The sequence below is a fragment of the Peromyscus californicus genome, unplaced genomic scaffold (assembly GCF_007827085.1).
Source record: "Peromyscus californicus insignis strain IS unplaced genomic scaffold, ASM782708v3 Scaffold_9__1_contigs__length_137607984, whole genome shotgun sequence".
NCBI lineage: Eukaryota > Metazoa > Chordata > Mammalia > Rodentia > Cricetidae > Peromyscus > Peromyscus californicus.
In genome coordinates, this window is record NW_026294617.1 from 114,828,947 (window position 1) to 114,851,658 (window position 22,712).

The 22,712-nt window shown below is 40.7% G+C and overlaps 2 protein-coding genes and 1 pseudogene across 6 annotated transcripts in view; 2 read left to right on the forward strand and 1 right to left on the reverse strand.

The window, feature by feature from the left end:
* Dnajb14 (DnaJ heat shock protein family (Hsp40) member B14) overlaps nt 1–7,332 on the forward strand; it is a 47,678-nt gene extending 40,346 nt beyond the window's left edge. For both annotated transcript variants that reach the window (XM_052730170.1, XM_052730171.1), the window contains one exon: nt 963–7,332. In XM_052730170.1, coding sequence (XP_052586130.1) covers nt 963–1,087 — 125 coding nt within the window. In that variant the 3' untranslated portion in view covers nt 1,088–7,332. The remainder of the gene's footprint in view (nt 1–962) is intronic.
* On the reverse strand, nt 5,545–5,643 carry LOC128106777 (uncharacterized; annotated as a pseudogene).
* A 3,721-nt stretch (nt 7,333–11,053) lies between the features above and the next one.
* Lamtor3 (late endosomal/lysosomal adaptor, MAPK and MTOR activator 3) lies at nt 11,054–20,823 on the forward strand. Of its 4 annotated transcripts, none has more exons than XM_052731115.1 (7): nt 11,054–11,168; nt 11,378–11,423; nt 12,313–12,347; nt 17,234–17,292; nt 18,749–18,882; nt 19,327–19,390; nt 19,982–20,823. In XM_052731115.1, exons 2-7 carry the CDS (start codon nt 11,415–11,417, stop codon nt 20,053–20,055), a joined length of 375 nt encoding a protein of 124 aa, XP_052587075.1. In that variant the 5' UTR covers nt 11,054–11,168; nt 11,378–11,414; the 3' UTR covers nt 20,056–20,823. The 4 variants fall into 4 exon arrangements, with proteins under 4 accessions (XP_052587075.1, XP_052587076.1, XP_052587078.1 ...); XM_052731116.1 differs by having other exon boundaries at nt 11,071–11,154; XM_052731118.1 differs by having other exon boundaries at nt 11,081–11,132.
* Nucleotides 20,824–22,712: the final 1,889 nt, after the last annotated feature.

Consider the following 22,712-nt stretch of genomic DNA (forward strand, 5'->3'; position numbering starts at 1 on the left):
TGTAATATGTTCAGCTGTAGGGTCTTATCATCTAGCAGAATTATGGTTATTTTTTCAGGTTGTGTGGGGGCAGTATTTACATATATATGGAGGAATGCTGTATTTTCCAGTATTTCCCCATGTGTGAAGGCACACACAACGCTGGCACTTCGGGTGCTGATGCAGAAGGACCACAAGTTTGAGGCCAGCCGGGGCTATGTAATGAAACCTGTTCTCATGAAGAAAAAGAAAGCGGCGGCAGAGGGGGAGGAGGGGTGTGCTTTAATTGTGTTCTTTTGAGGGGAGGTGAGACTCGGCTTCTCTGTGTAACCCTGGCTGTCCTTGCTCTATGGACCAGCTGGCCTCAAACTCAGAGATCCATCTGCCTCTGCCTCCTGAGTGCTAGGATGAAAGGCATGTTCCACCATCACCCGGCTTAAGTTGTGTTCTCAACTGTTGGAATTATCACAAACCACACCAAACAGAGCCACGGGCAGTCCTGGCTTTCAGGAGATGTTTTAGAAAAGGCTGAGAGGGTATTCCAGAGCAGAGCCTCAGCCACTGGGCTCAGGGGTGAAGGGGAAGGGCTCTGGGAGGAGATGGCAGGGCTCTAACCTTATTTCTTGTTGGTGCTGGTTCTATGTGCTAAGGTCAAAGTGAAGTTATATAAAGGAAAAGCCTAATGGGTGTGGTGGTGCATACCTTTAATCATAGCACTCAGAGGCAAAGGCAGGAGGATCTCCGAGTTCAAGGCCAGCTTGGTCTACATAGTGAGCTTTAGGGCAGCCAGATCTGTGTAGAGACCCTGTCCAAAAAATTTTTAAAAGAAAAAGTCGGAGTGAAATGGTTTATAGGAATTATACTTGATTCTTTCTTTCTTTAAAGTCAGTTCAGAAAAGTATTTATGCATATATATAAACTTCTCAAAAGTGGTTTTTAAGGTGATGTAATTTGTTATTAACTAGCGAACCTTTTGTGTACAGAAACAGATATGCAGTATGCAGCAAAGGTGTACCGTGATGAACGGCTGCGGAGGAAGGCGGATGCTCTGAGCATGGACAACTGCAAAGAGCTTGAGCGACTGACCAGTCTCTACAAGGGGGGATAAGCTGGAAGTCCTGCCCACTCCTTTCCATGTACTCTGTCTTTTCTGTAAAGTTCATTTCGCCATGAAGCCGAAGAAGATTTGATTAAAGACTAAGCTGAGTAGTTGATTTCTGAAATCTTGGACTGTTAATGATCTACTGGCTCATTTCAATAGTAAGAACTGAAAACTAAATATTTTAGTATGCTTCTGCAATTACTTTCACTTTAAAATCTTACATGATTCCTTATGATGTCTGGAGAGGATTGTCACACCTGTAGCAATTGCCAGTTTTAGTGATTCTCCATTATTCCTTTGCCATGTAAATATTTTTAGGATGATTTTGTGTATATAGGAGCGCTTGCCTTTTATTTAAATTACTTTAGCGTTTAGCTCCACGAGACACTTCGTTTAGGCTGATGGAATAAATGTCTATGACACAGCCACACTTCCCATTAGGTGACTGGTGTGTGGAGTTGAAACAATGAATTTTTTTCAAAAAGGAAAAACAAAACTTTATGTAAAATTTGATATCAGTGTAGAAGGAATTGGCATTTTTAATATTGTTCTTGTATTCCAGAATCTGTAATGAGATAAATGAACTGGTGTATACTATCAGTATGCTCTTTAGTCTTATGAATTGCTAAGCCATACATAGGAACAAAATGCTATAAGATAGATTTTAAAGAAAATATGACGATAAATATTATGCTAAATGAGTTTTCAATGGTAAGTTGCAATTTTTCCATTTATAATTCCGGTAATTAAAAGTTAGCCCCAAATGTTCATTAATGTGTCTTTCAAGGCTACTGAAGTTTATGAAGCAAAAGATGAACTTTCTTCCCGTGGAAATTCAGTTTCATGGAGATGACTGAAGCAGGACCCCAAAGCAAATGAATTCTTCTACAAATAAGTAATAAGAACACAATGACACTACTACCCAGCTTCGTGCCTTCACAAATGTGGCTGGTTTACTTGATGGAGCGTTATCTGTTGGGCCACACACAGCCCTGAGCAGCAGCTAGAGCAGTGATGGACAGTCGTCATCGGCATTCTGAGCTAAGCTCCACTTACCACCAGGCAACTCATCAGCTCTTTAGAATAAACTCCTTCTAACAAAATCTGTCATATATGGCGGGCAAACAGAGTTGGGATTTGAAGTTTTGGTGCTTATTGGGTTTGAATTGATTTCTGGTCTTGGGTGTTCAATGGTAGTGATGGCTTACTGGTTTTGCTACATACAGTTAAAGAATTACAGATTACATTTACATTCTTGGTAGTTTGTTGTCACCCCCCCATCCCTTGCTCAAGAACGAGACTGTTAGGTAGAGTGACATTGTGCTGTTGCTTAAGGATTCTTTTCTAAATATTGCTCATTTATGTCCTCTGTTGAATTTTCTTTAAAATGGTCTCTTGTATTCTGTTGTCAGATTCTTCAGTAGAAATACCTGATTATAATAGTGGGTTAAATTACACACATTGTTTTAGGAGTCTGGACAACCCAACCATGTCTAGAAACACGACCTTTAAAAATAGGAGTGCTACAAAGAAAGGAAAGGTTGGTTTTAAAGTTTGCACATAATACATTTAATGTGAAACTATTAAAATGCTGCCTATCTAGTCATCTTTAGTAAAAACCCTTTCCTCACCATCTATACATATTTTGTTACTCTCTAGAGAGAATCTTGACTTTTCTACATTCTGAGGAATAACTTCAAAGGACCACGATCTGCGGTGGCTGCTTCTACCTCTTGTGTCTGTGTCGGTCAATTTTGGTTGCCTCTTGCTCGGGTTCTTCTGCATGCTCTCACGAAGGCTGAGGGCTTGGTATAGGAATCACTGCTCTTTACTTGGAACAAACCTGGGGCTGAGTTTCACACCAGTGTCACCCTCACAATCCCAGGGCACTCTGGGCCTTGTTCCCAGAGCCTTCCGAGTTCTGATCTACTTCCTTCAGCAGCCTTCCTATCTGACAGTTAGCCTGAATTAGTGTTGTCTAGTTCATGTGAATGGTTTTCTAAGGTTGCGTGCCTCTACATAGCTGTTTGCATTTCTACTTCTTTCTCATTAGAATCTTCTCCAGCTGTCATTTCAGCGTTCAGTTGCAGATTTCTGAATCGCATCAAACCATTATTATCCCTTTAACTTCTCTGCATTTCCGTCACCTGCTGATCTTGTTCTCTGGTACAAGATGATGAGTCTTAGTGCTTCTCTTCCCAGAGTCATCTGGTCCTCGAGGAGGCTGCCATGCTGCTTTAGTGATGCTTTAGTGCTTGCTCATTGGGTCACTTTCTTTTTTTTATTTTGAGTCTCACTGTGTAGCCCTGGCTGGCTGGAACTCACAGTGTAGACCAGGCTGGCCTGGAACTCAGAGATTGGCCTGCGCCCCACCCCACCCATGCTGGAATTAATGGCATGTGCTCCCACACTTGGTAATAAAGTGGGGTGGGTTTTTTGTTTGTTTTTTGTTTTTTTGAGACAGAGTTTCTCTGTGTTGCCCTGCCTGCTCTGTAGACCAGGCTGGCCTCGAACTCACAGAGATCTGTCTGTCTCTGCTTCCTGAGTGCTGGGATTAAAGGTGTGTACGTGCACCACCACCCGGCCATAACGTGTATTTTCATTCAGAGGAAACATACTTTTTCATTTCCCATGAAGACCATGGATCTCCTGTTTAATTAAACATAGACATTGAAATATCCATTTCCTTTTTTTTTTTTTGTTTTGTTTTTTGTTTTTCGAGACAGGGTTTCTCTGTGTAGCTTTGCGCCTTTCCTGGAACTCACTTGGTAGCCCAGGCTGGCCTCGAACTCACAGAGATCCGCCTGACTCTGCCTCCCAAGTGCTGGGATTAAAGGCGTGCGCCACCACCGCCCGGCTGAAATATCCATTTCAAATCTCTAGTTTTTAAGCTGTGACAACTACATTCTTAAGTTTCTTGTTGATGTAAGTCCTCTGCTCTTACTTCTAAGAGTGTCATAAATCCAGTGCACTGTTTTAAGTCTTCTTTTTTCTGTATTTTATCTAAAGAAAGACATGTTGTCACACCGTTTCAGCTCAGTAACTTTCCTTAGTTGTTCCCTCTCATCTCCAGCCAGATTTGCACCCATCAGCCCGGTCTGCTCAGTTTTCCCCTTGCTCTGTTAGCACGGCCTTTAGCTTAGAACATTCAACTTCAGGCTCTGTAAGTGACTCAGCCTCCGGTCATTCCTGTGATTCTTGCAACTGTTTGAAATTGTTTTATTATAAATTTTATTTATTCTTACATTTATAGTGTGTACGTGTGTGTGTGTGTGTGTGTGTGTGTGTGTGTGTGTGTGTGTGTGTGTGTACATGTGCCAAGGTGCACATGTAGAGGTTAGAGAACAACTTGTAGGAGTTAGTTTTCCTTTTATACCTTGTTCACTTCTGCAGATTGAACTGGAGTCTTCAGACTTGTGCAGGAAGTATTTTACCACTGAGCCGTCTCACCAGCCCTCACATTCTATTTTATATCTTAATTTCATAGGTAGTGTCTTCAGAGAGACTGCATCTCTTCATTAGATAGCTTTTTATCCCTGGCAACTATGTTTAATTTTTTTCATTTTCTCCCTTCTTTTTTCAAAAACTGTTTTATTAGCACATATTAATTACCTATGACAATGGGTTTCATTTTGACATTTTCATACACACATGTATAATACAGTCCATCATCTTCACGTCCTATGACCCTCTCTTGTTCCCTCCTACTCCACTGATCCTCTTCCCTTCAGTCTTTTTGGTGGTGGTGGTGATGATGATGATGATGATTACGACGACCCAAAGAGTTTTCCTTATGGTTGAATGTAGGGCTTAGGTGAGGAGTTATTAACAGGAACACAGGCACATTACCAGTCCTGCAACCCTGAAGAAAATATCTCCCTCCCTCATCAACCACTAACTGCCTAGAGACGATCAGGGTGGGGTGCAGCCTCGTGAGCACCCCCCCCCCCACACACACACACAGCAGGATTTGGAAGGGCCCAACCTTATAGAGACCATGTGCAGAATCCCAGTGTGACGACTGTGTCATGGCCAGAAAGCAGTGTTCCACAACTTCACCACTTCTTGCATTATTTCCACCCCTGTTCTGTACTGTTCTCTGAGCCTCAGAGTGAGCAATGTCGATGTCCCACTCAACGCTCAGCACTCAGTAGTCATGTCTTCCCATTACTGTGACCATTATGAGCTCCGAAGTTACTTCTGCCCATTACAAAAATAAGTTTCTCTGACAAAAGCCGGCTGTAGCACTCACCTACGGGCACAAAACGTAACAACCAGTTTGTCATCTTTTTATTTGAATGGAAATCTGCAATTGCAAAGTTCTGTCTCCACTTTCGAGTGGTCTGTGATCCTCATGGTTTTACATTTGCTGGTCTTGACGTTCACTGGTCTTATTTCCCACTTTTTCTTCAAAATAGTTCACTGTGCCTATTTTTAGTTGCTATTTGCCTCTCATTGGATTGAAAAATATAGAAACTTCATGAATTTTGTGTCATCCTTGCACAGGGGCCATGTGAATCTCTGTATTGTTCTGCTGTTAGTACATTGCTACAGAATGAGCATACATCATAGAATTTTAAGTATTTTCTTGAGCCTGTAGAATAAGTCACTTAAAATGTAGCATTCTAATTAGCTTTGAAAGCTCATATCTATCAAGAAATTTGTAGAAACTGGAATGAAAGTTTTTAAGCTATTTTTCCAGTTTTATTAGGAAATTTACATTAATGTGATCGATATTTACATGAGCCAAACCTACGTAAATCCCACTGTTCCAGGATGGAGACGATAGGTCAGGTTATCAGATTGAGGGGAACTAACACAGCGTAGAGCTGCACATGGCTTCCGACAGTATTGTTTCAGGTTTGTTGCTGCATCCCATCACATTTATGACATTTATGGGTTAGATTAAACAAAACTTGGAAATAGCTGTGGGCATGGTTGGCTGAGTGCCTGGTATCTTAAGCAATGTATAAAGTATATAAATAAAGACTGAATTCTTAATGATACCTGTATTGTGGAAAGAACTAGTTAGTGGCTTTGAATTTAATTTCATGTGTATTTGGATGACTTGAACTGAAAGATTTTTTTGTGTTTGCTACCTACTCTTATGATGCAAATCCCAGTATTTTCCTGTCTTATAGCTACATGAAGTTTCTTAATTTCATTTGATCACTTTCATCTTTACCCAGCAGCTCTTTACCTTTGCATACTAATTAGGTTTCTAAATAAGTTTTTGGAAGTTTGGGAACAGTAGTTATATTTTTTAGTAATTGACGTTTTATCCCTTTAGACACAGAGAAGCACACACACACACACACACACACACACACACACACACACACACTTTGGGAGGAAAGAAAACAGCACTTTTCCTCCTTTCGAGTCCCTTCTTTCTGAATACACTGATATTAGTTATTTAGTCATCTTGAAGTCTTAGGATTTTTTTTTTATCAAATAGGTTAATTGAACACAGAGAAATTTCAAGTTTTCCATCTAATAAGTGAAAACAACATTTTGAGACCTGATTGCATTTGAGTGCATAATCATTTCATAACTACTACATGCTTATTTATGATTTTCAAATAATCAGTAAGGAAAACCAAGGTCCTTACAGTATAAAGGGTGTTTGTGTGTGTGTGTGTGTGTGTGTATAAGTGCTCTGTTTTTGTGTCAGCTCAGGTGTTTCCAAGAACAGGAATGTGGAGTGCTAGCCCTTAACTTCAAATGCACTTTTATGCTTAATTTTTCTTGCTGTTCAAACTTTTACACTGATATGTAAAATAAAATGAGTTTTTACTCTCCTTATCTTTATTCGTAATATTGGAAATGCAGCTATTTAGCACATGGTACAGCTGTTGCTGCGTTCTGAGATACTTAATTTTAAAAACTCCCACTTTTTAAAGCAGTGAACTATTGATTGGTAGGCCAGAGGGCCACATGACCATCTTTTCAATCTGACAGGTGTTGTCACCAAGGACCAAATGGTTTAAAGAGGAATGAGTATCTCTGCTTAGCTTCTCCACCGTGATGCTCGAGCTTAGTCCTGGATGCCTTGCTAGCCATCTGTTTAAAATTGAGTGAGGCAAACTGAAAAGAAACCCATAACAATTTTTATTATCTGTATAGAAAAATTATGAAAATGAATTTTAATCATGAGATAGCTAAAAATACTTGTTTAGTAGCCATATCAGAGTCAGTAAAATCCTTAAAATTCTCTATAAACCAATGAAAATAAAATAGCCTGACAATAACCTCCATGTTTTGTTTTTTTCTAAAATCCACTTTTCCATTACAAATAGAAGTCAGGCATGGTAGCTCACACATGTTGTCCCAACACTTAGGAGACCAAGTGAGGCAGGGGGATTATAGATTTGAGGCTAGCCTGGGTACCTTGTAAGACTGTCTCAACTACAATAAAAAATGAAAACAAAAGCAGATAGAACCAGGTTATTCAAGCAATTCTTGCACAGCCTTTAGTAATCTGGTAGGCTTCACAGTCCTGAATCCAGGTTCCCATTTTAGTTTCAATTCTCTAACACAGATACTTTCATGTCAATGGAAACATTTTCTTCCTCAAAGCAGTTATTCAAAACATGCTCCTTATATTAAGGATTATGTAACCACATTTTTGTAAATGCCCCCATGTAACTTTTTCCTATTATGTGATTCTTTTTCAATTAATTTGATCTTCTGCTGGTGTAGGGGCCAATAGTTTTGTGAATATTCTGTGGATGTGTCCATGTATAAGTGTATATATATAAATGTATATATTTTCCAGCTAATACCTCAGATATGTGATTGTTTAATAAATACCATACTGTTTGCACAGAGCAGGGCTTCCATTAGCAGTAGGTATTCTTGTTTCAGAGTTTGACCATTAGTCAATAGAATTGCATTGGTGTGAAATCTTTCAGTTGATTTCCACATTTTAATGCAGATTTCCTATTACAAGGCCCATGTGTCAAGTAAAATTGTATCTTTCCAAGTCTGGTAATCCAGAAGTGGTTCTTGAAGTGTCCTGGTTTAATAAGTTATTAAAACTTGGGGTGACTGGTTGCTGAGATATTTAGTAACTGTATAAAGGCAACAGACACCTGCTGGAAATGCCAGCAAGTCCTGCTGGTTTCATCCCAAGATTCTACTTAGCCTTTCAATGGCACCGTTAACATCGGGAGGACTTTTGAGTGACACTGTAGCGTTTTCATCATTACCTTCAAAATGAATTGTTTCTGAGTTGGGTGACAACAGTGAGGAAGAAATAGCTGGTGTTTATAATTTATTTGTATTAAAACGTGAGTCATTTCTGCTTTGTTTTTGGTTTTTAGATTGCTATGTGAGACTTTCCATTTAAAGTTTTAGTTTGTTTGTTTGTTTTTAAAGCTGCAGGTAATTTCCAAGGTGTGATACAGATTTTCAGGTCTGGTGAGATTTTAATGGAAGCCTTGTGTTAGTAAAATGAAGTGCTCTTGGTAAAGGAGATCTTCATAGTGCATTCAAGATCACATAATTAGGTTTAAAAGTAAAAGGTCTGATTTGTAAAAATTTAATGTTATATCAGACTTATATAAGATTTCCTGTGAGAACTCTTAAGCTGCTTTTGATTTTTAATGAATGTTGTAATGAATGATTTATGAATTTTTGTCTTTCAGTCTCTGTAATTTATCTCAACATATTAATAAAAAGAAGGGATGTTCTCACCATAAAAGGCTTGTCTTCATTATATTTTATCCTTTTGTTTTTTGAGACAGTCTCACTCTGTAGCTCTTGCCATCCTGGAACTCACTATGTAGACCAGTTTGGCCTCACACTCACAGAGATCCACATTCCTCTGCCTCCCAAGTGCTGGGATCAAAGGAGTGTGCCACCATGCCTGGCATATTTTGTACTCTTTATACGGCTCATTCTTTCATTCATTCAACCATTCAGTAAATGTACGAATCCCTGCCATGTCACAGATAGTGAGCTAAGAGAGCTGAGAATTAGTCACTGATCAAGAAAAAGCTCAGTGTCAATTTAATCAAGAAAATATTATTGTCAAGGAAATAAATCTAGTTTTCATTTTGATACATGTGAGAGGATCACAAAGTACAATGAGAACATTTATCTAGAATATCTAAACTATTCTGGAAAGGTCCAGGAAGATTTCACTGAGAAAGTAAACTTAGGTTAAAACCCAAAAGATGAAAAGAGAGTGAGGTGAAATGCTAGAGGAAAACTTCATGCAGTGTGAGCCAACTGATGTTATCATGAAAATGTTAGGATTCACAGCAGCTGAAGTTGCTTGCACACAATCAAGCCAGTCAGCACTCTAGCATGGAGTGGGGAGGGGTTCATGGGCCCTACCCAAAACTCAGGAGCTATAGACAGTTGATGACTGCTGAGAGAAGGAGTGTCAGTTTTCTTTAATAGTGGTCCCTGGTGGGTTGACCACGTTGTATTGACTAGTCCCACAGGCCCAGGAGTATATGAGCAGCACAAACTGCACTTGATGGATTATTGGGGGGTAGGGGGAGGACACAAAGTTCGGAGGGTACAGACATGGGGGTGGACCTATGATTCCAATACAGCGAGAAGGAGAAGCAGGCTCATGGGTGTTTTGAGAGCTTCTGAGTTGGAGTACAGAGTGAGACAGGAAAGAACAGTTTCAACTTTCAGTAAGCAAGAGAAAACCAAGACAGAACATTTGAAAAGTGTAGGTGCAGAACAAATTCATTATGGAATGAGTAAAACTGCAAAATGATATTATAATAAAAATAAAAATGCCATCACTGGAAGAACTAGGAGACCAGAGAGACTGGGGACCTGAATCATGTTATGCAGTATCCCACAGGTAAGAAATTGGGCTGGGTGTGTTGACCAGCCCTTTATTTAGTCCCAGTACTCTGGACAAAGGCAGGTAGATTTCTGTGAGGTTGAGGCCAGCTTGGTCTACACAGCAAATTCTAGGCCAGCCATATATATAGTGAGACCCTATCACAAAATAATAATAATTTTTAATTGAAGTATTTCAATAATGAAAAGGGGAAGTGACTTTTAAGAATGTCCCTTTCAATTTCTCATGTCACTTGTAACAATCTCATGACTAGGAAGGGGTCATTTGTTGAGCTGAATAGTTAACAGTTTCATCCTCTCAGACAACATTTCTACTATGTCTTTGAGTGTTCGCGCCCCTACTTTTAGGGATTGGAAACAAAGGTTAGGTATGTGTTCCCATACATCTTACGTGTTTTCAAGGTACCCTACTGTTAAGAATACACGAGGTAGGAGAAAATCTGAAGGAAAAGCCATCAACTTCAAATTTCCTGAGAAGATCAGGCAGTCGGCCACTGGGTCATGATTTTGATCCCAGGCGATTTCCATTTGTCTCTGGGTTTCTACAGAAGTCCATTAAGCTAACCTTAGTGCAGTCCTTTACCACAAAGAATTACTAAAGCGTCAATAGTGAGAAACATTGGGCCAAAGCAATTGGAGAGCCCTCCTTTTTGCTATCATTCTAGTCTTCCCCGTACAGTAGGCTTTCTTGAATGTACAAACACCAAACCAAAGAAACAGTTTTTAGAAGACACAACCAGTGCAGATCCAGAGCCAAAGAGGCAGCCCAGTACATGCATGTTTAAAACAGACTTGACAAACATGAGCCCACTGCCCACGGCTCCTGAAGGACTCTAGACATGAAAATGGGGTCATCTAGGGACCTGGGACTTCTAACAAGAAGGCTATTCAGTTCGTGCTCCTCAAATGTCTTCATTCATGAGGAAAGATTTAAGATAATTGGTCTGGAAAAGGCGTATGCATACTCTGCAGAGGAACCTCTTCCACTGAAGGTGTGTTGGGTGGAAAGGAGGACTCAGGGACCTCAGGTGCAAGCCCAGCGGCTCTGGGCGCAGCGCGCAGGCGCAGTTTCCGCCAGGCCTCCCCGGAACTTCCGAATCGTCGGTAGCCGAGGGTGTAGCAAGTTCTTCCTGGAGCGCCGCGGAGGTCACGAGTCATGTGACAGAGGCTTGACAGGCGGCTTCCGAGAGGCGTCTGAACTGCGGGGACACCCGGGCAGGTCGCCCCAGGCTGGAGCGCGCGTGGGTCTGCAGAGGTCGCCCCCTCTCTCGGCGCGGGGCCAGGGTGGGCGGGCGGAGGGGGGCCGTCGGGGCTGGCCACCCGGCGGGGTTTGAGGGACCTCCGGACGAGCCCCAGAACTGCGGCGTCTCGCCGGCCTCGGGCGAGGGTGGATCTCGTGATGCTGGGTCTGGGGAGGGTCCTAAGCCCGGGGTGCTGGGAGAGTCACCGAAGTTTCTCTTCCAGGCGTGGAGATTGATCCTGCGGGAAAAAGGGGTTCATCATGGCGGATGTGAGTTGACACCCCTTCCCAATCGAAAGGGGATGTGGGAGGTTTGCATGAGGCTACTGCGTGGTGAGAGGTAGAAATTTGTTTCGTCCTTAGCCCCGATTCCTTTTCCACTAAGTGCTCACGATGTCTCAAAGGTCATTGTTGCAATCTAAAAGGATTTCTAACGGGTGCCCCTTTTGCAACCTATGTTCCGTTTTTGTGTGAATGTTTAAGACGGGAGCAAAAGTAAGTTCTTGGTGGTGACATGGAATAAGATACTCGTTCAGGTTTGGACATGAAGGTTCAAAACAGCACGCATTTAGGGTGGAGCTCATAATTGATACTTGAATTGTCAGTGAATGTTTCCAGATGAGTTTGTAGTGAGACAAGATCGCCTTCTGTTCCCTTAGTCTGAACTATGTTCCATGTTAAATACATCTCATTGTCATTATCTTTGGTCAAGAAACTGAATACTAGAGTAGTTTATCTAACTGACTTCGGATCATTAAAAACAGTCGTGAAAAATCTGTATGGACATGGGAAGAAGTTTATAGACTGTACCCAAGTGAATACAGTATTATCAGGATGTAAATGATTATGAAACAACGTGATCTTGTTTTACAGCAAATGTATATTTGTGTTTCCCTACTCTAGGTGCACTAACATATACCTTACTAAAATTTTATAGCATTCTTATGATGTAGGGTCTATGATTATCCCTGTATACATATAATGAAGCATATAATGAAACTGAGGCCTAGAAAAAAGGTTAGTTAACCTCTTCCAAGTTATACAAGTAAAAGATGAAACACCAATTAAAAATGATGACTTCACATTCTTTAAAGGGGGATAGGGACAGGGCTAGAAAAGCATACCATAATATGATTTTTTAAAAATTATTCTCTTTCAGGATCTAAAGCGATTCCTGTACAAAAAGTTGCCAAGGTAAGAAAATACTAATTTGTTACTGAATACATCCTGTGTAACATTAATCTTACAAAGTATTCTGTTTCACCTTTTTAGATCAGTATTTTATATGTGTCGTGGTAATTATTTCCCACACTTAAATTCATAACTAACCCCAAGTATCATTAAGTAGTGACTTGAGTTTATGGATAGATAACATAAAGCTAGAGCTGTCACATGACTTGTTTATGTTCAATAGGAAATAGGTGCTGGAGCCCAGGACTTAGATTTCTTGCCACTTTCAAGTTTTTTAAAACACACTATGATAGTTGTTTATTGGATTATAGTTTAAAGTTCTTAAGTAAATTTAAGAAAAAAATTAAGAAGTTGCCATTATGTTTAATGTTATTATTGGGACCTCATTGCTGAGTCAACATAGTCGAAAAATACTAAGCTCAGACTTACTTAAGTTCATACTTAAAACCTCAGCCTGCCTCTGTCTCCACACTGGGCTTTTGATGTGCCATTGTACAAAGGCTTAGGTGTTAAGATGACACACTTCTTTTTACATAGTTACTAGTCCAGAGGTCTTTCTCACTTGAACTCATTAAAAGTCACCTTAGTTTAGTGTTTAAAAAAAAGTTGACGAGCACCTCTTTTGTCTGCATTCACAACTGTTTACAAGTAACTCACAATTTGTGATCGTCCAGGATGAGACAGGAGGGAGGGGAAGAGTGCCTTTAGTCCTGGGTTTTCACATTCCTGAACAAAACAGTCAGATTGGACTGAACGATCTTTGAGACAGTCTAGCAGAACATTCTATGAAACCCTTTTTCTTATCTCCCAATCTAAAGTATGAGTGGTTGTGTGTGGATATCAGTTATCACTGTAGGTTGGAAGAATGAACGTTCCTTTGGACTCTTGAGTTGTTGATGTGTTCGCATATTAGCTTATGCTTTGCTCTGATTACAGATCAGTGCAAATTAATGATACTGTGTTCTGGTTTTGATTTATATGTTGTGTTTTTCTTATGTATTCATGAAGGAAATAATATTGGTATGTTAAATGAAATAATTGGAAATCTTTAAATTAATTTTAATATTCTTCCTCTGAATAAAATGGCAAATTATAGGGACTAGCTGCAGGTTCTTTTTCACACAAATGGGCATGACAGCAGTTATAGCTTCGCACGCTAAGGCATGGCAACAGAAACAGTGGTACAGGCTAACGCCACGCAGGGGAACTTTAGTGCACAGTGGGGGAAATAATGGTTGCTTTGTGACCTTATTACTTTTCAAAACTGTAAAACTTTTCTTATTGTTGCTTACAAATGTTTCTGGGAATAGGGACTGTCCTCATTTGCTTTTATTGTTGTGATAAAACACTAACTAAGAGGAACATGGGGAGAAAGGGTTTATCTCATCTTACAGATTATAGTTCATCATGACAAGGCAGGGCAGGAACTGAAAGCCGTGGAAGAATGCTCCTTATTCATGGCTTGCTGAGATTGCTTTTTTATATAACTCAGCACCACCTGCCCTGGGGTGGTACCGCCCTCATCAGCCATCAATCAAGAAAATGCCCTGCACTTAATCTACAGGCCAGTCCAGTGCAGGAGGCATGCTCTTAGTTGAGGTTTCCTCTTCCCAGATGACTCTACCTTGACAAAAAACTTGACCAAAAACTAATCAGTACACAGATAAATTCACTAACTAGTATTTGCTTCGTGTACTAAAACATTAAAATCAATGTGAAAGTGAGCTGGGCATGGTGGATAGGCCTGTAATCCCAGCATTTGGAAGGTGACGGAAGTTGAGATTCTGTCTCAACCACAAGGATGCTTAGATGGCTCAGCAGGTGAAGGTACTTGCTGTAGAGCCTGATGTGGGTGTTGTGACATGCACAGTTGAAGTATAGAACTGACCCCCACACATTGACTTCTGACCACATACTTGCACACATACAATAAATAAAAATATTGAAATCGCAGCTAAAAAGCAAAAGAAACCTTGAGTGTTTTTATCAAGAGTCGTTTCAAGGTGTCTCTTTCTGTCATTTGCCTTCAGACCAGGAACAGGCATCTTTTCTATTCTGTGTCTCCCCTTGGATCAGCTCTCCATCTGTCCTGCTTTGTGTGTCCCATGCTGTGGAACCCCTGAGCTTCCCTTTGATGTTGGTGTGTTTGTTGTGATGTTTTCATCCAACTGCTGTCCTTATTCATGTCAGCAAGTTCACCTCCGCTGAGGACCCCGGCTTCCTAGCTGAGCAGCTTTAATGGTTGGAAGTAAATGTTTGTTTTCTTTTTGAATTCTGACAATTTATTTACCTTTTAACTAAACAGAAATCATATATGGTAAGGCTCTTACAAGAGATTTATACAATTTAAGAATATCGTAAAGGGCTGGGAATGTGTCTCAGTGGTAGAATATTTGTCTCGAACTCAGAAGGCCCTGGGTTCAATCTGCAGCACTTCAAAGGGGCAGAAGAGTATCTGCCATAGCACAGTGGCAGGGAAGGAATTCATGTCACCCTTTTCAGAAGGACTGAGTCCACTTTGATTCATATTTGCAGATCATTTCTTGAAAACAGGCTTATTACACCTTAAAGAACAGAAAGAACAAGGAAACAATAGGGTTGTGAACACTTGGATTTGTTGCTGGAAGCGTGGGTTTGGTGAGGTTCATGCATTTTTGTTTTTGTTTATTTTTTAAATTGTATTTATGTGTGTGGATGTTTTATGTGTATATATGCCTATGCATCGTATGTGTGGCTGGTGTCTGTGGAGGTCAGGGAGGATGTCAGGTCATCTGGGACTGGAGTTACAGGTGGTTGTAAGCTGACATGTGAATGTTGGGAATTGAACCTGAGTTTTTTAAAACCCAATCCTCTCAACCACTGAGCCATCTCTCCAGCTTCCTGGGTTCATGGTTTTAACTGCTTTATTTCTATACTTCTCAACAAAGTCAGACCAGTTCCAGGTGTCAATAAAATACGTTTTTAATTCTCTGTTAAATCTTGTTCTTGGGTTTGTATTTTAAAATCTAGTTGCCCCCCCCCCCCCCCCCCACACACACACACACACATCTCAGGCTTTCCATGTTTTAAAACAGCCAGTGACAGCCAGGTGGCCGTGGTGCACGCCTTTAATCCCAGCACTCAGGAGGCAGAGCCAAGCGGATATCTGTGAATTAGAGGCCAACCTGGTCTACAGAGCGAGATCCAGGACAGACGCCAAAACTACACAGAGAAACCCTGTCTCGAAAAAAACAAAACAAGCAAACAAACAAAAAACAGCCAATGTTTCGTAATTATATGAAAAACAGTTTGGTTGATGCCTTTTGTAGGAGGATTGCTGGGGGGTGGGGCAGGGGTGGGGCGGGGGAGACTGTTAGGGGCTGAGTCCAGGGCTTTATGTGTGCTCTGCAAACACCCAGCCACACCATTAGCCCCGGTGTTCTGTCCTTAACACTAATGGAATTTTTAGAAGGAAGGTAGTTGTTTTAGTAAACTTTAGATTTTTTGCCCATTAATAAAATTTATTTCTTATGACGGTGTCTGTTGATGGCCCAACAATTATTTAGTAAAATCTATTCACATCACTCTTGATCTGTTGTGTGCAGAAACAGAAGAACTTCTTGGTTTGTGACCTCTAAAAAGGATTTCTAAAAAGGAGTGCTTTAAGAACGTAGCTGTTCTACATTCTTAGGCTTGTGTCTCTGTGGACTTGTAATCCAATAAGAATACCCTACTTTTTACCTCCTCTCTTCATGCATTAGCTACTGTGGAAATTAACTACTGTGGAAATTAGAAAAACCTGTGGTGTTCAGATTTTTCTAAACATTTTAAATAACATAGTAAGCATCGTGTTTTTTAAAAAATTATTTATTTTTATTTTATGAACATTGGTGTTTTGTTTGCATGTATGTCTGTGTGAGGGTGTCGGATCTCCTGGAACAGGAGGTCCAAACAGTTGTTGTGAGCTACTATGTGGGTGCTGGGAATTGAACCTGGGTCCTCTGGAACAGTAACCAGTGTTCTCAACCGCTGCAGCGTTTCTCCAGCCCTGAGCATCTGTCTTTGAATTTGATGTTTTCTGAGTAGACAGTCTGTTCATACAGTTCAGAAGCTTCCTTTGCCTGTCGGGCAGTCATGTAATTCTGCTGCTAGAAGCATCTGCTGACAGAGGTATTTGTGTACTTACAGACACAGGTATGAGTGCACACGTGTACACGCTTGTGTGTAGGCAATACACAACACACACAAGGCTTGCTTACACATTGTGTTACATAATTTGTTGCTTCAGTTACATTTTGCAAAGAGAGTTTCTTTTTCACTTGAGAATATAACTTTGAGGGGCTGGAGAGATGGTTCAGTAATTAAGAATACTTGCTGCTCTTGCAAAATATGGAGCCTGGTTCAGTTCCCAACACCCCCACTGGTGTCTCACAACTGCCTGTAGGTCCAGTTCCAGGGAATTTGATGTTCTCTTCTGCCTTTGGAAGGAACCTTCATGCATGTTATAAATACACGGGTAGGCACACAGATTTAAAAAAAAAAATCAATGAGAATATACAGCTCAGTGGGTAGAGACTTAATGTGCAAGTGTAAAGACCCAAGTCTGGGTCCTCAGAACTTGCCTGAAGTCAGTGCTCCTATAGTGAAATGGGAGAATCCCTGGAAGGTCATGGCCAGCTAGTCTGGCATATGCCGTGGCGGACAAGAGACCTGGGGCTGTCATCTTACCTCCATGTGCACTGTCATTTTCTCTCTCTGTCTCTGTCTCTCTCTCTTTCTCTGTATCTCTCTGTCTCTCTTTCTTACACACACACATATTCACACACACACTTGAGAATTATCATGAGTCTGAGGTACATATTTGTAGAAATCGCAATGATTTTGTAATACTGAATTTTGTTTTCTTGTAGCGTTGAAGGGCTCCATGCAATCGTTGTATCAGATAGAGACGGGGTGCCTGTTATTAAAGGTAAAACTGAGTACTTCATGCATATGGCGTGTTGACTTTTAACAGAAAAGTTTTCTATTAAATAATTAAAAATATATAAAGCTTATTTCAACAAATTTGAAAGACTGTTTTAGTTTTTTGAGGAAGTATATGCTTTTATCTGCTGGAGACTAGGTATGGAACCTGTAGTGAGTTACATGACAGCTGGACCATGTTAACATCTAAAATTGCAGCATGCATTTACCATAGGCCCAGTTTTTTGTTTTTGTTTTGTTTTGGTTTGGTTTTTCGAGACAGGGTTTCTCTGTGTAGAAGGCCCAGTTTTTTATTGAAGATGCTTATGATATAATGCAAACCATTAAATATATCTTCAGTATTGGAAGGGAGTTGTGCAAGCAGACGGGCAGTTAGTCCCTGAACCACATCACTAGTTCAGCCTGATGGCTTTTTAATCTTAAGTGGATTTTTGCTTCTTTACTAGAAATACATTTTTTAAAAACTTTAGTGTCATAATTACTTTATTAATTCTTGAGAAGTTGATGTATGCATACAAGTGGTTTTTTTTATCATATCCACCTAACGTGATTTTGGCTGATTCTCGGCTTTTTTTTAACATGCATTTGCTATAACAAAGTTAGTGTGAACTCAGATTGTTTACTCTTTGTATCTTCTGGCATGATCAAAGTGGATGTTGCTAGTTTCACATACCAAAGATTAAAGATTAAACAATATCTTATGCATTTGGTTTACAATTTCTTTTCCACATGAGGACAGACATATCAGGTAATTTTGCTTGTTAAGATTAAAACATGCTTTAGAGGTCACCTGGATAGTTCTTCCATTTTATACATTAACACGATCAAGTACAGAGAGGACACTGCCTGTCCAGAGCTGTGTGTTGAGTTGGTGACAAGACATGATAAGAGTCCATTGTCGATCTGTCACCTACCACACAGCATGGGTGGCTTTGGGCAGGTCACCTGCTTTTTCTTACCTCCATAAAGAGGGCTCAGGTGATTCTCCAGCCCTAATGTTCTTACACAGAGCTCTGTGAAATCTGAAGCTACACACTTAATTTGTGCAGCTAACACTAGTCCAGCCTTTAATGAGTGAGAGGAACATGAAGCAGGCAGCCAGCTGTAGGGCTGTGAGCTTGTATGAGAGACCATGCTTCTGGTGGTTTTATGGGAGCGAACGATTTTTAGCTTTTTCCATTTTAGTCTAGCATATTCTCAGAATATTCACTTTATTGCATGTAAGTCAGTATATCTTCCCTGAATTATGATTACTGAACTTGTGATTAAGTAATTTTTCCCACCTGAATTCATGAGACCCGGGTAGCAGTAGTAGTAAGGTTTTCAACACTATAAATATACCTTTGTGCCTAGGTTTTTATGGGTTTAAGCTTTTTTGAAAATTGCTGTTAAACTCTTCCCACCATACTCTGCATAATTTTTATTAATTACTCATCCCCTAGTGGCTAACGACAGTGCTCCAGAGCATGCCCTGAGGCCTGGCTTCTTGTCCACTTTTGCCCTCGCAACAGACCAAGGTAGCAAACTCGGACTTTCAAAAAATAAAAGTATCATCTGTTACTATAATACCTACCAGGTTGGTATATTCAGTATATAGCTACCAAATGCTTACTAGTTTCACCTATCATTTTTATATCTTTTGTATAAACTTTTTAGTACAAGTCTAAATTTTAGTATGAGGGAGATAGAATTTAAAAAAAAAATTAGCCTTCAAAGTACTTATGTTAAAACTAGTCTATTTGATGTTTTCACATCAGGAAATTATTATTATGGAAAAATACTTAAAACTTTAACAATAAAGAGCTTGTTATCCTATGAAGTGTGTGTTAGATCACTTTTAACTCCAGTAGATGGTGCCGTTAGCTTACACAGCTCTGATGCCTCAACACAGTTCCTCTGTTGTGACAGGTAAAGACTTGCCTTGAAAGTTCAGGCTCAGTTGTTTAAGTTGATGTTTCAACTGAATCTTAACTGTGTTTTCACCATGCAACACACTGTTTAGATCTTATTTTCCTTTTAGGTGGTTCAGTTCAATCGTTTGCCTCTGGTGGTGAGTTTCATAGCCAGCAGTAATGCCAACACAGGTACGTTAGCAGTCCTGTGGGTGCAGATTTTACTTCCTTATAGGACTGTGCTTGTAGCTGGCATGGTGGCACATGCAGCATGGTGGACTCGGAATGATGGACATGTCATGAGAAACCCTGCATTTGTGGTTCGGCCCCACCGTCACTTTCTCCTAAACTTGATTCCTAGTTCCCATGTCCGCATAACGGGGCCTTTTCCATCTTACAGGGTCGTTTTCAGGTGCAGATGAGATGGCATAAGAGATTGGGTTTTTGTGCAGTAGAAGCTAGTCAGTTCAGTGTTGCATTTTGTGTGCTATCTGTTGCTCACATTCAAACAGCCTACAAAAATGAAAGGTTACAGAACAGAAACAGAATGCATCTTGGATGCTAACAATGACTTCATTCTATAGACCCATCAGTTAAATTGCAGTTTTAAGATTGTAAATGCTTGTACACAAGTTGAGTATGATTGAAATTTAGAGATAGTTTCTTTTTCTGTCGGCTGTAGTGAAATACCCCGACAAAAGCAACATGAGGAGAAAGGGTTTATTTCAACTCAGAGTTCATAAGAAACATTTTCTAACATCTCATTTTTTAAATCTCTTTTAGGACTAATTGTCAGCCTCGAAAAGGAACTGGCTCCATTATTTGAAGAACTGATCAAAGTTGTGGAAGTGTCTTAATCCAACAGTGCTTTTGATGTGTACCTTGTCTTCATTGCAAAAACACTGTACCAGTCCAGCAATCGTTAGACCACAGTAATACTTGTATCTCTGTATTCAAAGGGCCGCTTTTCCACCTTACACTAAAGAAGAGCCTACAGCTATAATTTATAGACAGATCAATTGTTATATTTATGTGTATAAAGTCTTTTCTTACTTAGTGAGATCTGGGAACGCCGCAAAAATGGTTTATTCTAGTGCAGCTCCCATGGAGTTAGTGTGGATGCCTGCTGATGAGTGGTCTTCTCTACAGTGCGTCGGGATCAGGGTGGAACACTGACGCTCTGGAGCCAGCAAGCACACCTGCTGTACAGTGCTCCTCTGCACACGCCACAGAGACCCTTTTACTGAGAAGAGTAATGAGGACATATTTTTCTTAAGATTGTATTTTATTTCTTTGCATTGAGTGTGAGGAAGATGAATGGCTTAGTAAAAATAATAAAGTAAGTACAATCTCTAACTTTCCTCTGTATATGATCTCAGTGTAGATGAGTATTACTAATGGATTTGATTCTTCTTCGAGGGTGCTGCTCTTCAGTGAGAACGAAAATCACTGCTTCTGATTTCTCTTCTCTTTCTGTAACAGTGCTTTAATGATTGTGTTCTCTGTACATTGGAAATGCCATGTGACTGAGTTCTTCTCCACTATCAGTATGTATATAAAAATGACAGTATAGCCACTTTTTCATACACAAATATAAATAAAATAGTATTTTTAAAAATACAGAATGAGCTTTGTATAGGCCTCTTTTTTCAGACCTTCAAAACTGTAATGGACTTAATTAATTCTGGCCTTCAGCCACGTGAATAAGCAGTGAATGCTTCTTGTAGGGATTGTATTAGAGATTGTTTTACCTAGTATAAACTGTCAAAAAAGCCTCATCCATGAACCTGACTGAATCACCAGCAAAGAGGTTCTATCTGCTTGATATGCCTGAGAGGTCCAGGAGTGACTCTCCTGATCAGTCCGTCACTGGGTGATTCAGTACACAGGCACTGCTTGTGTGCCAGTCTCCAGCACTCCCAGAGCAGAGCTTTGGACACGCTGTTGGCTTGGAATGTCTGCTCTGGGGATGGCCGCCACTCCTCCCGGGAAGTCAGTGCTAGTGCTGTCCCTGGATTATTGACTGGGTGCTGCAGTTGAGCTTCTGTCTCAGGGAATGTGTGGATACATTAATGGTCATTTGTAAAACCAGGAGGTGGGAATGGCTAAATAGTCTTTCGTAAAGCTAACATAAAACTAGAATAACTTTTAAAATTCCACCTGTTAGTGCTGTGTGTGCAGACACATGCGTACATGTGTGGCAGTCAGAGGACACCTCTCTCCTGCCTAAGTCTGGGGATCGAACTCAAATTGGCCACACTCATACACAATAACAATAGGTAAAAATTTAAAATACTTCAAGCAACAAAATAAAATGAGCTGCTTGGGGAGAAAGTCCTCAAGCAGATCTGTGGGGTTTATGTGTATGTGTGTTCATTATAAGGAACTGGTGCAAGAAGCTGGGAGGTGGGACTGTGGAGTATGCCCGGAGATGGAGACCATCTCCACTCAGGGCTTTTCCTCTTGCTGTAGAGATTTTTCAGCTGATTAGATGAGTCCTCCCCAGACTCTGTTAACTAAACATTTGCATCCCAAAGCCTGCTAACCTCACATAGATTCCTTCCCAACTGGGCTTTCCCTCTTTTTGCCTGCCAGACAGCTGTACTTATGCTACTCAGAATGTGGCCCACAGCCTAGGCTGTTCTATACTGCTAGAAAATACAGAAATTGGCACTTAAAAACGTGCCTCTCCCTAGCACCGAAAAAAAATAATCTACACTAATCTGATGTCTGCTGAATCTGATATTTAAAATGGGATGTATAATTTCACTTCATTTTATTATTTATGTGTTATGTGTGTGTTGGGGGCTAGGTGTGTGTGTGGGTGCTTGTAGAGGCCAGAAGAGGCACTGGAGTTTACAATGGTTGTGAACTCTGATGTGGATGCTAGGAACCTCTCTCTGGTCCTCTCCAGCCCCCTTAAGTCATTTTTAATGACTTTTCTAGAATCCCTGTCTATGATAGGTCAGAAATGTTTCAAAAAGTAAAGCTGGTCCTCCAGCACAGGTGGGTAAGCAACTCTACTTGAAGCATGGCTCCACCCTGGCCCTCCACTGTATGATTTCCTTGGTGACGTTCTGAAGTGTGGAAGGATGAGCCAGTAGGGTCTTATGTCCTCTACCACAGTCTTCATGTTCTCTCTGCCTGAGCGGGCTCACATCTTCAGAGTGGGGGAGGCTAATGCGCTGCTGCATGACACCTGAGTGGGGGGGGGGGGCACGACACACCTCACAGTGTTCTAATGCCCAGGGGCTCTGAAGCAGGGGACAGCCTCTCCAGCTGCACTAGTCTTCCCTCGCCAAGGGGAGAGTTTACTGTCCTTGTAAGAATATGTGGAGTAAGATTTCCCCAGAAGGAATCTTGACAACAATTGCCAACATGTGGCTGTGTCTTTCTTAGGGGAACTTGAAGAGACATGCCTCACTCACCTTTCTCCCACATCCCCCTGCTCTGATCTGTTATCTACACATAACACCCTCCCTTCTGGTATTTTGGATTTGGGGAACTAGCTAAG